Here is a 17,933-nt window from a genome sequence, read left to right on the forward strand (position 1 = left end):
AATAAATATTTATTATATTTTAATTTAATAAATATTTATAGCAACTTTAGTCATAATCAAATAATGATAAAAAAACTCATTTATGATTTATTCATTGGACAAGTATTGATTAATTGAAAAGAGGTGAACACAATAGTACATTGCCTACGACAAGTACAACAAGATGCCAACATATATCTTAAAAAAATTAAAATTTGTACAAGGATAGAATACGATTGAAGATTAAGTTATTTTTGAATTCTAAAATTTTGATACTGTGAGATTTATTATACAAATTGTGCAATTTCTTGAAGTTTCACACTTAATGATTCATGAACTAAATTCTCAAACAATAATACAAGTGCCACATAGTGGTGTGGTATTTGCCGCTATAGTTAATTGTATTTGTTTTGACTTTATGAAATATAAGTTATTTTGGATTACAGTAAAAATAGGTTTTAAGGGGACTCAAAACCCTTTATTCAAAAATAGAAAAGATATACGAAATAGAGTCCACTAGGTTTTACAAGGACTTGGAACCTACACTAACAACAACAACAAACCTAGGTTTTACAAGGACCTAGAACCTAAATAGTAATGCATACAAACATAATCCAACTGGAAAGAAAAAAAAAAGAGAAAAACACCCAATATAGAGAGATAGAATCAATAGAACAAAATCATGAAATTACCCTATTACTCTAGCTCCTCCTCAAACATAGTCAAATCTTTGGTAGTATCAACAACCTCCCGAAGGAGACCCTCAACATTGGAGATAGGGGTAGCTTCAATGGCCCTATTTATGCTCAGCCTAGTCCTTCTACTTGGTCCACCTGCTATTTGGGCAGGCATAGGGGAAATAATTTCCTCATTGCTCCTCCTACCAATGCTAACCACCCGCACATAGGCTGACAATAATCATGTCCATCTATTGGCCGCTATCCTTGACTAGTTGCCTCAACCCAACTTCATAGGCTATCAGTTTCTCGGGTATGTTCCTAATTTTTCCTTCTAGCTCAATTCTTTTATTTTTTTCAATATCAATATTCTTTTGCAACTCTTTAATGCTTTTCTTTCGGGCCATGATTTCATTATAGAGCCAAGTATCATCCTATTGAGTCACATTCACCTTCAATTTGGCTTTGTTAGGAAACATAAGCTTTCAATTGATATTCTTGTTCCCAGTCACCTCATCAACACTCTTCAACTTGAGATGAATATTTAATATCAATGTGGGCCTCTTGAGACACAGAGTCGTTTTCCCTAGCTAAATTCTTTTTCTTAGTGTCATTCATTTGGGTAGTATCAACAATATTTGGCTCTTGGGTAGTAAGGATTACATTATCATCCTTATTTATATCCATCGGGCGCCCCTTTTCCTCATCAACTTCAAGGGCAGGCATATTATCTTTCACATTGTTGTCTTTTCCCTTTAAGGAGTTCTAAGATATGTTTGGGTCCTTATTTCTGGGGTTCAGAGAACCCACATCACTCCCCATGTTGCTAGACTTAGCCACAGTATCATCTTGACTACCCGAGGACCCATCATTGTTTGAGCTATAATCTCTACTCTTTGTTTCTCCTTCCTCTTCTTCATCATTCTTTGCTTTCGTGGTGTCCTTATCTTCTTCCGAGCTCTCTTCAGGTCTAACCTTGGGTTTGCCCTTACTTTTACCTTCACCCTTAATCTTCTTATTTTCCTTTTTCTTTACACATTCCTTCTCACTAGTCGAGTCACTATCTGACTCAATATCCATTTCCTTTATCTCCTCAATTTTAACATTGTAGGCTTTAATTTTTTTTGGCACTAGATTTATCTAGTATTTCCTTCCCAGATATATTTTTTCCAGCTGAAGGAGAGAACTTCACATTATTCTCTCTACAATATTCCTCAATTAGCAGGACCAACTCTTCATGGAGAATGAGCCTAGAACATTTTTTCCTATGAGCACTGAGGCTATTTACAAGGAAAATTTCAATTAGAATGGAGAATAAATCCTATCCTTATACCTAAAGTGATTTAAAAAGAAGAATTGGAAATTATGCACTCTTTTAGACTTCCCATCAAGAATGAAATATTCACGAATACATGACAAAACATCTTGCTAAAGGACCTTAATCTGGGCAAGATCAACGAAGTCCCTTTCCTTGACCAATTTTCTTTCTTCTTCAGGGATCTTCAGAAATTTCTTTAGGGTAGCGTTTGAGATTTTGGTCTTTTTCTTGAATTCGATTCTCCCAAGAGGAAGCCTAGTAATTTCTGCAATAAAATAAATTTAATTTAGTTGAAAGTATAAGTAAGAGAATTCATAATTAATAAATTGTTTAAAAATTTGAACTTTATGTTTATATATTTGTTTATAAGAGGTTGTATTTTATATTTTGTAAATTTTAAAAAATGTTGTTAAATGATAATATACTCTACCAATGGTATTATAATGATTAATAAGTATATTGAATAGGAATGAAAGGTCAATTAGAAAAAAAATTAATTTAATTTAAATTTAAAAATAAAAAAACATAGCTTGTCTCTTAATGGAAAAATCTAAAGTGCATAATTTTTTAATAATTTTTACTCCATATTTATTTTTTCAATCATTTTTTGTAATGTTTTTACAAAATAAACTAAAAATATAATTATCTTTAAATAATCATATGATACAATATATTTAACTAATGTAGTCTATAAATAACTCCTATAACATCAAAAGAATTATAATTTCTAACTAGATATCGAAAAGAGTGAATACAATAGTATAAATAGTATATTGCCTAAAAAAAATATTTTTGAAACTATAAAATATTTTAATGTAATAAAATTGCAAGAAGACAAATTTTTATATCAACAATCTCCTTATATTTTCCTCCCCAAAACTAAATACATTTTAAATAAAAATTTAGGAAAAAATATTATTTTTATTATATTTTATAACTCCATAAAATTTAAATCTCTTAAACATTATCTTCACTATAAATTTTAGTGAACCGTTGACATCTAAAACTTTTTTAATAAAAAATTGAGTGGCCACAACTCTACTTTACCTATCTAAATATTAAAAAACCAAAAAAACATCCTTCACTTTCAAGAAGTCATGAATCTCCAGCTTAAATAGAAAACTCTAGGCGCTAGGGAGACGTTGCCTTAGTTGTATGGTTAACGCGTGGCATATTACCTGGGAATACCCACCGCGTACCCATCTCCTTTTGACCAAATTGTCTTCAATTAGTTAACAACCTTCATTAGCATTTTAGTTCCTACACTCTTTAAACACGGGGAGCGTGGTTTATTTACAGTGCAATTCATTCTGTCCGAGGACACTTCTGCTCTCCTCAATTTTCAGCTTTCAGACAGGTCAGGCCATTTCTAATCTATGTATTCAATATTTATTTTGTCATATTTTCTTTGTGCAGTGTATGTTTATCTAGAAATAGTTTGTGTTTCGTTGGATTCGATATTGTCTGTTCTGTTGAATTAGATATTTTTTGTTCGGATCGATCTGTCAAGCCTTAAATTTGCTTGAGTGGGATTGGGAATGGTTTAGCTAATTGAGGAATTTAGATTTGACCAAATTCGTCCCAATTTTTTTCTGATTTAATAAACTTTTGATGATTTAGCGGAAATGATGAGATCTCAGCAATTATCGAGTTTGTTTCTTTTGGGGTTTGAGATATTGGTTTCTGTATTTTGGAATGTAAAGTCGAAACCCTGTGCTCAAAAGGGTAGTAGAGGATTAAAATGAGAGTGTTTTGGTGAAGGGAGCTCCCTGGATTAATGGAGTCCCGTGTTAAACATAATCGCATACGGTATTTTTTGGGGATTATATCGTTTTGTTTCAAGAAATGTCGCAGAATTCTTTTGACTTCTGAGTGATTGGCGGATGTCACCCGAGCCCATTTGTTTGAACCGACAGACCAGTTAACGATATTCCGAGGTCAAGTTTTAAGATTTTTAAACAAGGGTAGCTGTGGAATTTACACCAACAAGACTGCATATCTATTGTGTTTATCGGGTGAAGGATTGCGAACTGTGGGAGCGCTCTCTCAGGTGCTCTCTTTATCATTACGCCGCAATCCCTTGAAATCTCAAGTAATAGATTTAATAACATTTAAAAAATGCATGACACTTTCGACTACTTTCCTGCAAATCTCAGCGTGAAACTGTCTGACCGAAATAAATCCTGTGTGGTTTTGTAGGGTAATAATAGGTTCTAGTGCAAATTACCTGGTCTTGGATTTTGGGATCCTCTCGTGACGTGAAATTTGTTCCTGCGTCTTTTGTCATGGATAAAGGAATATAATCCTCTGATTAATCATAGAATGAGCCTCTTCTACATATATCAATATTCCATTGCTAAGAAACTAAGGCATGCCACAATTCATTTGTTTGCTGAACCCTCCATGGGCATATACAAATCACCGTGGCACAAAAGCACTTTGGAGCTGACTTATACTGGCAATGAGTGATTCGCTTACTGTTAGATGATTAGATCACAGTGCAGTAGACAAATAATTGAGTCCTGTTACCATTAGGCATTCTACACATTTTAGCTTTACAATCTAAAATGTAAAACTATTAAAGTTAATCAGAGTTGCAAGATTTGACCTTTTTAAGCTTACAAGGATTTAAGATTGGAAGGTACTTTAGCATATCCTAGTCAGGCTCAAGAGAAAAATATGTAGAGACTTGCAAAGCTATAAGTGATTTAAGATAAAACACATTTGCGGTTGTCGTGCTTATTCAGCACTTTATGTAGTTAATAATCAGTGGATTTCTTTTGATAGAAGTGCACTGGTATTATAATAAACAAATAAAGTACATTTAGTTTGGACTCAGGATGTGTCACGTTGAACCTGTGTAATTTTGTGATAGATTGTGATTATAACCATTAGCAATGACGACTATAAAGTACTGGCTTTTAATATTTGAGAAAAACAACAGATGTACTAAATAGTGAAATCTGTCCAGTAAAATTACTAGAATCTTCACCAGCTTGCTTGTGGTTTGCGGGATGAGCATTTAATGTGCTTAAGGGTTTCATTACACTTTCTATGCTTACCAATATTTAACCTGCTCATTTTGAACCTCCAATTTCTTCTCTTGATGATAAACATTAGAGTTTCAGATTTTTTATCGCTTCTGCTCTTTTCCTTTGGTGGTGCTAGATCTGTTAGCTTCAATGGCTTGCAAGGTGAATTTGGCAGCTTTTTGGTAGAAAATTCAAGGTATCGGATTTTTATTAGGATGTGGACTTAACCTTTGGTGGTATTAGATCTTTATGGCTTTGATGGCTTGCAGGGTATTCCTCTTAGTTTACTTGGCAAGTTTTTAGGTAGAATTTCAATTTTTATTAGCTCACGCATGTTAACTTTGGTTGCCCTAAATCTGTGTGCTGGTTTAGATTTTGCTTATGATGTGAAAACGACCCATCTGTCCAGTTATCTGTCCAGTCATGGATTTGGCAAATTACCTGGTTTCTGCTCTTTCTTTCATGCTTGTGATGCAGGATGACTTTTGAGATATTTCACCAATTCTTGTCTATGATGACAGTGTTCTATGGTCCACCTCATTAACCTATTGTGAAGCCATGGCATATAAAGGATTTCTCATTTGTTGCTTGCTGTATTATTTTCCATCAATTTCATTCATTTCAGGGTGTGGAATGTCTTGAAGGGAGATAAAATATTGTTTTGGTTGGCTGGTTGAGTTGGCTTGCCTTTTCTTGTGCAGCCTGTTTGGAATTTTTTACAGCTCCTAGCTCTCTGTAGTATCTGGATGTTTCTGTTCCTGGGATCTACAATTGAATCCCTTGGTTGTTCCCTAATAGTTTGAAATTCTCTCTTGGTGTGTTCTTATTGTTGTTTTGTTCAAGTTATACTATTTTCATCTTTTCTTGGTCTTGCATGTGTTGTGGGATAAAAATTGAGCCAGATGGTCATGTCGATGGTACACCTGGCAATTGATTTAAATATTTTCATTGTTTATGGGGTTTTCCACTCAATTTTGCTGATTCTTAGTAGTGTTTTATGATTTATCTGTAATGACTTTTCAAAAGGCAGAGTGGAGTAGATCTATGCATAGCTGGAAACTCTTGGTTATTATAAGGGGTCATATGATGTGATATATTCTCCTGTAGTACTTCTTATTTCTCTGATAGAGTACCATTGCTAATTTGCTTATATTCTTTTGGAAGAAGTGCAAGTTTACGTCAATTAGTGTCATGGATTTGGGAGATCATCAATTGATGTGAATGCAGAGCAATGCATTTTCTTCAAATGACTTGATATTCAAGGATGGGTCACCTTCAGAGGCTTGATGCTTTCCTTGTTTAAAGGAGATGATGGCCATGAAATATCCTTTTGGCACTCTGGTGTTGGCCATTAAACCATCAGCTTTCCAATTCCCTTACCCATAATGTAATTGTTTAGGGTCTTGGGAAGCTACCATTAATTGGCATATAAAGTGCCTTCTCCTTCAGCAGCCTTAGCCTGCTTACCATTGCACTGTTTATCTACGGAAAACAGGTAGCAGCCATTTTCTTCTTGGATAAAAAGCTTGGGTGGTTCTAAAATATTTTGGCGCATAAAATCGGAGAGGGTCTTTTTTGCAAATCGGGTTTTATTTAGTAGAAATTGCAGATGCAAAAGTAGACCTTGACTTGGGGAATGTTGCCTTTGTGACGAGGCCATGGCCTCTCCTAAGGGAGCTGTTTATTATCTTGTTGGCTTGGTGTGGACTGGTGCAACATTGGGCAGGGCATGGGTAAGGATTTACTGGGTAGTACTTTGGTACATGTTGTGTAGTAATCAGCCAATTAACATTGATCTAAGAAATCGACAACTAATAGTGCTAATAAAATAGCTTTAATCTGCACTGGCCTCGTACACACAGAATTTTAAGCATTTTACATTGGGTTGATTCTTTCACTGGTTAGAACTACATTTTATGCATTCCTTTTTGAACTAGTAATCTTTAGGGCTGTTCCCTGAATTTGAGCTTGCTCAAAAATTCATGTAGAATATAATAAATTGCCTTGGGCAAAATTATCTGGCGGTACAGAAATCCATCATTTAGTACCAATGTGCCCCAGTGACATGTCTCTTGGATTTTTCTGCTGTTTCCTGTAAGGGGACATTCTGGAGACGGCAAGGTTCTCTTTCTTTTTATTTTAAAAATTCTGATGATGTCCCAGGGACACCAGTTGTATATGAAGAACATATTGTGGAAATGTCCCTCATATAATGGTATCTGAGGGATAGAGTCAACGATGATGGTGCTGTTATATGAGGTGGCTAACATTTTAGGTTTCTTGAAAGATTTCAAGGGTGGTTACAAACTGTAGCTTGATGTCATGGCCCTCTGTGATGAGGTCCATATTTCATCTTGTTAGGAGTGGTTCAACCTTGTTTAGTTTATGAATGCTATAAAAATTCTACATCAGAAAGTGGGGTTGTTGAAGTTGGAGAGCAAACCTTGTGGTTCTTAACCATGTTATGTTTTAGTATTTTACTTTATTTGACTTGTAGGTTTTGTCATGTTTGTAGGGACATGATATTGTAATGTATGTAGGTGGATGAAATGTTGACATGTCATGATAATTATGTGGGCAAGTAGTTATTTTGCGTATATTGAATGTTAGGGCTATCTTGGCTTGTGAATATTTTGTGTCATCTGTGATCTCATTTCTACATTACATATTTGCAATTATATATCTTATTGAATGGTATTAGAGCTATGATTTGGGCAAGGATCAAGACAAAATAATCATTTCCTAAGATTCATCTATGTCTTGCGAACAAATGTAAATTTTCTGCAACCTTTTCTTACTAAAGTTGGCAGATCATGTAAGAAAGCTACAGTCAAAATCAGGTTTTGATCAGCAATTTTGAGTGAATTATTGCAATTTTATGTTTTATTTGTATGTTCGCTCCCCAAATTGCAAATCAGGACATTTTTCAGGTTTGTTGACATTTTTGGACATTCTATGTGAAGTAAAGGTGGATTGATTTTAAAATTTTTCTATTACTAAATAGAGAAAATTTTGTTCTGACCAATCAAATTTCATATGTTCTAGGTATTATATAATTTGATATTTCTACTCTATGCACAGTTCTGATGCTTGTCTTTGATACGTTACAACCATCCCATCCGAAATGAGAGAAATAAATTGTTACATTAAATCTTGGGGACAAGTAAGGAGGGAGGGATAAAAGGACGACCACAAAATGAGTAATAGGGCACATTCCAGATGCATCAAGGATATTTTTTGGAAATTTGCCAAATCCCATTCCTTACCTGACCTCATCACATGGTTTTAACATCTTTACGCTACCTTTTCTATGAAGAATTATTTTCCTGGATTTTAAAGAAATAGGCAAATTTACTCCTCTCAGTCAGAGGTGCTGAGTGAAATCATTTTGCTCAAATTTTGTTTTCAATCGCAGTGGCAACGATTATAATCCAGCCATTTATTTAGATAAAGGGAACTTTTTGTAATTTTTTAAAGTGTCCTCTTTGTTTATTTAAAAATATATTATTTACACAAGAATATCTGTTGTATTTTACTCTTATTTATTTCAACATATTATTTACACAAGATATGATGATGTATTTTATTCCTTCTTATTTTAGTTGTGTATTTATTTATATTAGAATATGAGATTAGATCTATAATACTTTCCTTGTATTTGTAGTATGTAAATTTTTATATCAAATTATTTATGATATATACTCTATCTATCTATTTTATATGAATTGCCTACATATATGGACGGATTTGGATTTCCAACTCCACTCTACCAATCAGGTGCAACAATATTATTAAGTGACATGATTCTGTAAATTGAAAGTTGATAAAATGAATACAAATATTATTTGTAAACTTTCATTCTATGCAGTTTTTATTACTTTTTCTTTGCAAAAGAAAGTTGATTCAAATGTATACAAGAATATCATTTAATGACAATTGTAAAGTCATTTTAATACATCATTGTCTAGACAACCAATACTTCAGAAACACAGAATACATCAAATTTGTCCTCATAACATACTTATAAATTAATGTATTTTTAAATTATCAACTTTTCATACATAATTAAATTAGGAAAATATAAATATTCATTGATCTAAACTACAATTATCGATTAACCATAATAAAAAAAATATAATTCTTCTAAAAAATACAGTGTATCCGTCGCACACTAAAGTGCGATTGCTAGTTAGTATAATGGTCTTGTAACTCAAAGACTTTAAGGGTCTGTTTGGTTCCTGGAAGATGACAGGAATTGGCTTTTTCAAAATCTGGATTTGAAATTTTTTGCGTTTGTTTCAAAATTGGCAAAATGGAATTAGCATACCAGACTTCCAATTTTGCCTCAAAACCAGGTTTTCCAACTTCCTACTAGCAAGTAGGAATTGAAAATCAAAACCTGGTTATGTTTTTTAAGGAGTGTAAAAACAATAAATTGGACTACTTTTTGAAATTTGCCTTCAACTCCAAGCTTACGCATAAAAATGTGTCTTCACACGCATCTTCCGAGTGAAACTAACGGTTTAAGTAAAATTCCAAAAATTGGAATGAAGATTTGCAAAACCTTGATTTGGCTAAACCAAGGTTTGTAGAAATCCTGGTTTTCTAAATTCCACGAACCAAACGGATCCTAAGTGTGTTACCCAGTGTGCACTTCCAATTCCTGTCTGAACTTTGAACTATTTGGTTCTTTAATGGCACACACTCCTAAGGAATTGGTTAATGTAGTTTAAGATCAATTAATAGTTCATCCCTTGCCATTCCTAAAATCATGAAGATTTGTAGTTGTCTCCATGCCTCCATGCTGCCATGCACCCTGGTTCTGGACACTTGGAGAAATACTGAAATTTACTAGAGATACTTTAGAAATATTCAAATATGCAACAGCCAACGAGTTAAAAATTACCGACATACATAGATAGAAATTAGGGACCTGTAAAATGAATGGTCTGCAGTTCTGTAATGTCCCCAAATAATCATGAAGTGACTTAAAAGTTAATATAATTAATTGATTAAGTTTTTCTAAATTTATTAATTAATATTATTTCAAAAGGGACGACTTTAGTCAATAATTTAATTAAAAAATAAAGTGAAAATAATAAATGATGAAATAGTGACACATTTAATGAGGCCTTGCAAAAATTAAATGTGGCCTAATCTTTTAGGTAAGTGTTGGGTTCTTTACAAGCATGCTTTATGGGTTTATGGGATGATTTTGTATGATAATTAATGAGAACCGAGGACAGAAACCTTAGTAAATCAATAAGGGTCGGACAAAAATCTGACTCTTTCTAAGAGTGGACTTGTGATGCAGTTCACAATTGGGTGAAATTTGTGAAGTCTCCATTGGAGACAAATCTGCAGGGGTTTAGGGTTTTATGTGCAAATACAGGGACTTCTGCAATTTTTACAAAAAAGTTATTTTGATTGGAAATTAATTATATTATTTCTGAAGCATAAAGTCTAGTGCTGTGTCAATTAATTATTCTTTGGAGGCCGAGTCGGAGTTGAAATTCAGAGCTCAGGGTTCAGGTTTTGATATCCTTCAGCAATGTGCTTTCATATTTATAAGCATCACTTAGGACAGCAATAGAAAGGGCAATTTTATCAGACCTAGTGCTGCTTTAATTGGAATGTGACAAGGTCAACAGGGTTTGAAGTCTGAGGTATAGGGTTTGAGAATAATGTCTGAGGTATTTTGTGCCTAAATCTGCATACTTATTCTTATTTATCTCAGAAATATAATTTTTTATTTCTGGATTTTCTGGGCAGAAATGAAGGAATTTCCTTTACCTTTTCTAGGTTCAGCATTACTCAGTTCATTTTTAGTAGAAACATCAGCGTTTTAATCTGATTAAAAATCTGGGTTCACTGTAAACTTTTCACATGCAAATATGCTTTCAGATTTTTTCTGTGTCCTTAGAAATATTATTTTTCTAGTATCCCTATTTAGGGATATTACAAGTTAAAACTATGTACATGTTCTCTTTAGTAACTCCTAGATTTGATTTTTTCTGTTTTTAGCATCAACATCTTGGATATATTTACATGTTAATAATTCAATACAAGTCTCACTCTAGAAATATTATAGCAACTTAGTACTAAAGATTCATAGTAGTTTAATACTCGTCTCACTCTAGAAAAATTCATAGCACTGAGTCATTGAATGCAATTTCTGGAGAGCACAAACTCTTTCTCGTTTTTTTTTGCCAAATAAAGGGATATTATTACATCATACTTTTTAAAATTATTTATTAATGAAGTTATGTCAAACAATCTGTATGCTCACAATGAGTTTTGACTTGCTTCTTTGAAAACTCTTAGGCTATGTCATGCTCATTGTTGCCAAGCTTGGACAAAAACACAACATTTTTTTTCTTCTTTAAATTAATAACTGTTAAAACATCTACCATGCTGAACATGGTGGTATGGTATATGCACTGGATGGTGTTGCATTCATAACATCGTAGTCAGCATGTCATTCCATGACTCAAGAGCTGGGAAATAAAGAATATGAATGAGGTCCAGAGTCAACATAATGTGCACCCTTGCCGAGTGGGATTCTGCAAGGATTAGGTTAAGGAGAAACCTCATATGAGTTGCACAACTTTGACAAGTAGACAGTTTTGAGTTCAGGAAACTGGGGGCTTTTACTGAAGTCTTTTGATGCATGCTGCTTTCTTTTTCTTAATTTGAAATCCAAATGGTGGCCTGGCAATACTTTTGTCTTTATCATTATGTGTTGCTATAAACTGTTTGAGATCAACATGAATTAAGGAGAATGCCCAAAGTTTTCTGGCGTAGAATATTTTAATGTTTATGTATGTTTTTGTAAGGAGCGTACCTGTAGTCTGCAAATGACACTAGCACCAAGCTAATTATTAGAAGAAAACAGTAGAATTGCTAATCAAATATTCAATAGGAAAGATAATTTTTAAGTTAGTGATTTGGACATATTTCTGTTCTTCAACTTTCTTATCATTTATCTTAGCTCTCGTATTATAATTGTTCATTAGTTTTTTTCAGTGAAGCTATGTCTATGCTATTTGATTGTAATTTTCTAGACCTGGCATGTGTCAATAGCTAATGTGTAATAGGGACTAACACATTAACAGTAATTGCTGACAAAATAACACCAGTTGATTGTTTAATGCTGATTAATTGATCGTTTGATGCTGTGATAGGTAAACAGAAGGTTATCTATTTTTTAGTAGAAAAGTTATGGACTTATTTAACAAGGCAAAGACTGTAAGACTTAGAAGTCATCATGACAAATATCTCTGGGCAGAAGAGGATGAAGAGACAGTTGGTCAGGACAGAGATGGTGTAAGCAAAAATGCTAAATGGCGAGTTGAATTTATTCAAGGAAGTCCTCTGATAAGATTGAAGAGTTGTTACAATTTATACTTGACAGCAACAGATATACCATTTCTATTGGGTATGACGGGAAAGAAGGTTTTACAGACTCTGCCATCAAGATTGGATTCATCTGTGGAGTGGGAACCTATCAGGGAAGGCTTCCACGTGAAACTAAAAACTCGATACGGAAATTATTTGCGTGCAAATGGTGGGCCACCTCCCTGGAGGAACAAAGTAACACATGACATTCCACACCGAACAGCTACTCAAGATTGGGTGCTATGGGAAGTTGAAGTTATGGAAATAGATTTCCAGCCTGCTCCTGTTGTGGAGAAGGTTTGTTCTAAGCTTGCATTTTTTGTTCACAGTTATCAACTTATCTGTTTTACTCGTGGTTCATTCTGATGACTTTTTAATCATCTAAGAATTGAAAAGGCTAAAATACATGAAAGTTTGTCTTTACCATTGTTCATTTAATAGAACAAATATTCACTCCAAAACACATTCTGATACTTAATGGGCTTATGCTTTTGCAGCCAGATCCTCCTCCAATATCAGCACCCAAACCAGATGGACGACTTATTTACTATGCTATTGGTGATGATAATGGACACATAGAGGATGGTTGTGAGTGGCCTTCATTCATCTTCAAGGGAAATGACTTGCACGAGTTAACAAGAAAGCTGGAGGAAGAGATTGGTCTCCAAGATATCGTTGTCTGTTCACAGCATCCTTCGACTGGAAAATTGTTCCCATTGCGCTTGCAGCTTCCTCCTAATAATGCACCCATGCACTTAGTGCTGGTCCAATCATCATCACGTTGTAAGTTATATCCTCTCTTTCTGATAAATTTCTCTCAAGTATAACCAGATTTTTGTTTCTGGTTCACAATTGAATTGGAACCCTTTGATTTTATTTGGAATTTGGATGGCTGCGTTCATATATTCCATTGGGTTGCATTCATTTCTGAACGAGTCACTGAAACTGTTGAAATGTGTTATGTTAACATCTATGCATGCTTCTGAATGTTATATCAAGGTGTACACTCTGAAATATCGACAGAAGCATGTATTCAAGTTACTTCGCTAAACTGGTATACATTTAATTTAGAACAAAGATTCAACTAGTGTGGATGAACATATTTGTTATGTAAATTGTAGCATTTGTTAGTTTTCAGCTTCAAAAATAAAAAACTAGAAGTGCGGAATGTACCATCAAGCTTACAACACCTTTCATCTTAGAAGTCATCTAAGGGGGTATCTATCCTCCATAAACCCAGACTTCTGTACCTTATTCATGGTTACAATTGAAAACCTATTTAACCATTTGAGCACAATCTTTTTAAGAGCTCAATGCATGCTAGAAAGGTATGCTAATAAATTTATTTTACCTGCCTTTTTGTCAGACAGTACAACTTCTAAAAATAATGAAGCAAGACTGATATGTAGAAGTGCTCAAGTCGGGTACAAACAATATAAACTGTCCTTCACAGTGACTTCTTTTAGGATCATAGAATATTGTTAATTTCTTAAATATGTAGTTTCATGGGTTATATATGGTAGTAGGGTTGTTTGAAAAAAAAATGTAGCTCATATTAACCTACCCTTGGATGTTAGTTTGTATAGCTTTCCAGTATATTGATTGCATTAATTTGCATCTATGTAGATGTTAGTTTGTATAGCTTTTCGGTATAGTGATGGCATTAATTTGCATCTATGTAGCTACAAATTTTATTTCTTTAAATCTTGCTGAGATTTGTGTGTTGTGTCACAGTGGCCAAAAGCTTCACATAGATCTGAATTTGATGTTGATTTTTGTTGGGGACGCGCATGAGGCAGTGCATTTTTGATTCAGTATGCCACACAGAGGCCGTGTATAGTAGTCTCAAAATAATTGTATTTAATCGTTTCATCTCAGCATTTAAATTGTTCAATTTAATAGCATTGAGATCCATCTATTCGAGGTAGGTGGCCAAGATTATTGCTTATGCTGGTGTCTTGTAATATCAAAATTTACTTGAGTGTATAAATTGTGTATAACAGTCAAATTATTATAATTGGTTCGTGCAAAATGAATGAATGAATGAGGGTTAAACGATCAATGAAATTATGACATGTTGAAACCTTAAATTTTATACTTAAAAATTGAAAAGATATTTTCCTTATTCAAATTCTTGTTGAGCAGAACTTACGAAATTAATTTCAAATTGCGAAATAACTTAATAAAAGAAGAATGATATGAAGCTAATTGATGGCGATTCTATACATCTGAAAAATCATGTTGCTTGGTACACGTTCTTATAGAAAGACTCACTTCAATTTATATTACTGAGCCACAAATTACTATTAAGATATAATTTGAGGAGGTATTGAGGTATTTTACTCGTGTTAGCTTTTCAAATGTAAGTGCAAATTTTCATACAATTTTCTATTTATTTGGTATAGATTTAACTAATGTATCAACGCTTGGAGAAAACCATAATCAATCAATTATAATTAAAAGGGCGAAATGGAGAAGTTTGCAGAAAACCATAATCAATCAATTATAATTAGAAGGGCGAAATAGAGAAGACAAAAAGAGATACGGTACCCTGCAATGCCTGATATTGCTTTCTTCACATTAAAAGAATGTGCGTCTTTTCCTAATTAGTAAAGCATGCAATTGAGACACCAAATAAACAAATGATCACTGGCACAGCTTTTAAAATTAGATTTTCTTTGAAATGGTAATATATTCCAATTGGCACAGCTTTTAAAATTAGATTTTCTTTGAAATGGTAATATATTACAATTGTTCAAGCTAGTAGATCAAGCTCTTCATTAGAACCGACTCCCATCAAATATCTTAATTAATAATAATAATAAAAGTAGTTCAATCTCTTCATTAGAAGTGACACACATCAAATATCTTAATTAATAATAATAAAAGTATAATAATAATAATAAAATCACTTTTAGAATTTGGATATTTTGGAATAACGAGAGACATTAACCTAGTATATTATAGGACGATTGATATGATACAGTAATTTTAAAAACTGAACAAAGAATTGATAAATAGGCTCTACTCAATTTATATTGAAATTGTGAATCGTTTAATTTGAATGAACAATTTTTTGCATCCATGCCCTAGAGGAATGAAGGGACAATGTTTTGCATGCATGCCGTAGAGGAATGAAGACGGGGCTCAAAATCAAATATAATATTATTAAACCAATTAATAAAATGAATTGTATATGTAGTTTTAAATTGAAGGTTTGAATTTTGTATGGATTCATAATTTTGAGGTTTAGCCGGGCTTTGGGCCTAGCTTGTACGGTTAGTGGAGGAGGCTCAAGTCTTGGGTTTACTCCCTAATGTCTTGGGTTCGAATTTGAGGTTTGGGTAATTCGAGGTTTGGGTTAAAGCGACGTAGTTGTATTGTGGCTATGTTGGTGCATCCCTAGGGGATCAATCATGTCCCAACTTGCTTTAGGTACCTAAGTTGGAGATTGTTGGGCACTCAGATGACTTGCAATGATCCCTCCTACATAAAAATAAAAATTGAGACTCAATTGCTAATATTATTAACTTACATTTTTAGGCTTCAATTAATTTGATTAGTAATCATACTTTTAAGGTGGGTTGAAGCTTTAAATATGATTAATATAAGGGTTATTTCAATTTTATTTTTTTATGATGAAAATAGATTGATATTTTATCACAATTTTTAACTTGCCACAAGTTGTGCAAACACTTGAGCTAATACTAAATACTTTGGTATAAATATATCTTAAAGAAGTATAAGGTTCATACTATTGACATTTTGCCTAGTTCATTGATTATAACCTATTTGAGAAATAAATGGGTCGCTTGTGCCCAAAATATGCCTTTGGCTATTTCATTTACGCTTTACATACTATAATTAAAAAACCAATTTGAGAAGCTCAAAATTGGTCCTGTGAAAGTTAGCGTTAGAACTTTGTAGGATTTCCATCATTCAACACCTTTCTTATTGCCCTTTAAAACTCTACATTCATGGCTTGTAGAAGTTGCTTAAGCCTTATTTTATTGGACTAGTAAGGTTTCTCTTTTATCCATACTATTCTTTTGCACCTTCGATTATCACAATTTGAAATTGAAAAAGTTTCAATAATAGTAATTTTGTTTGCATTTCCAATAGCTAGGGTCCCTTTTGTTCTCACTCTATTCATTCACATTCCTTTTTTTTGTAAAAATTTACCTATAGCAATAATCCAAGATATAACAAACAATGAATAGCACAAAAGAAAGAGAGATCAAATATGGACAATAACAAGCTATATTCTCATAAATGTTGCAACAGCTGAATTAAAGACCATAATTGGTGGATAGATTGATTACAATGAAGATATGACTACTTATATAAAGTAATAATTGATTGTGCTAAGCAAAAGATAACATATCACTCACACAAGGTGGAATTGCATATACACCAAACATCCATTGTGTAATGAAGTATGGACAAACTCTCAAGAGCCCCAAATGCAAACTATTATGTATGCATTATCCTAAGTAAGTGTAAGTAGAGTGTAATTAGGTGAATAATTAATTACACCAACACCTCCTTTTAAGTGCAACTTAGAGTATTACAAACTTAAGCTAACAATGAAGATGAGTTCTGACTACCAGGCCATGTTAGGTACTCATGTACAATATGCAAATGCAATCTCCTACAAATTGGAGAAAGCTGAGAAAACTCCCCTCTTAAAGAAAGATGAAAACCAATGATGCACTCAATAATGAATGAGAGAACAAGAGAGACTATGCAACCCCTCCTCAATGCCAAATCTTCTATACAGATGGTCCAAGATGATGATTGATTCTCTTCCATAGGAAGAAAAATAGAGTTGTTGGACATGTCGAATAATTTGCCGAGAGGGTGGAGGGAGATGGTCAATTATTCTTCCACCAATTATAATATTTTTTCTTCTATCGGTAAATTTATTAACAAAAATAAAAACTCATGATCTATCAGTTAAGCATATTAAACATCAACATAAAAAGTAAACATGAAAAATACAGGAGCACTAAACACCAAGACATATTTGGAAACTCAAATTGGGAAAAAGCAGGGAGAAGTTGATTCCTATGAAATGAAACACCTATCAGGGTGATATCGGTTAAGGTGATTTTTACAAGGCTCACTACCAAATGTGCTCATTAATATTAGGCTCAACCTATTGGGTGAACTGGGGGAGTGGGGAGATGAATCAATTATTCTTGCGCTAATTATAAAACTTTTATTTTCTATTGGTAAATTTATTAAGAACAACAATAACAACTCATGATCTATTTGTTAAGCATATTGAACATCAACATAGAAAGTAAACATGAAAATTACAGGATCACTAACACAGAGAACACTGAGACTTATGTCCGTACTGAAAATCATATCTGTTGCTGTACTGTCCGTACTGTCACACACATTTAGCCACATCATCATGACACTCTGTACTACATGTCCCTAACTGTGCACATGCCAAATATTACCTTGTCATTTGTACATAACAAAATTGTTCATGTTCTGCTGGATAACTATTTGACACTT

General features: G+C 33.4%; 1 protein-coding gene across 1 annotated transcript; it reads left to right on the top strand.

The window, feature by feature from the left end:
- Positions 1 to 3,057: 3,057 nt before the first annotated feature.
- On the top strand, positions 3,058 to 14,436 carry LOC149552750 (uncharacterized). The gene is made up of 4 exons (XM_089788293.1): positions 3,058 to 3,331; positions 12,191 to 12,701; positions 12,902 to 13,187; positions 14,139 to 14,436. The coding sequence occupies exons 2-4, from the start codon at positions 12,228 to 12,230 to the stop codon at positions 14,156 to 14,158; spliced, it is 780 nt and encodes a 259-aa protein (XP_089644419.1). The 5' UTR covers positions 3,058 to 3,331; positions 12,191 to 12,227; the 3' UTR covers positions 14,159 to 14,436.
- The last annotated feature ends 3,497 nt before the right edge of the window (positions 14,437 to 17,933 follow it).

The sequence above is a fragment of the Cupressus sempervirens genome, chromosome 6, assembly GCF_028749045.1.
Source record: "Cupressus sempervirens isolate cs-2001-9-10 chromosome 6, ASM2874904v1, whole genome shotgun sequence".
Taxonomy (NCBI): Eukaryota; Viridiplantae; Streptophyta; class Pinopsida; order Cupressales; family Cupressaceae; genus Cupressus; species Cupressus sempervirens.

Bases quoted from the DNA above. Each gene is read 5' to 3' on its own strand.
- LOC149552750 (XM_089788293.1), top strand. From the start codon at position 12,228: ATGGACTTATTTAACAAGGCAAAGACTGTAAGACTTAGAAGTCATCAT. The intron at 12,702-12,901 runs GTTTGTTCTAAG...ATGCTTTTGCAG, and splicing joins CTGCTCCTGTTGTGGAGAAG to CCAGATCCTCCTCCAATATC. The intron at 13,188-14,138 runs GTAAGTTATATC...GTTGTGTCACAG, and splicing joins GGTCCAATCATCATCACGTT to TGGCCAAAAGCTTCACATAG.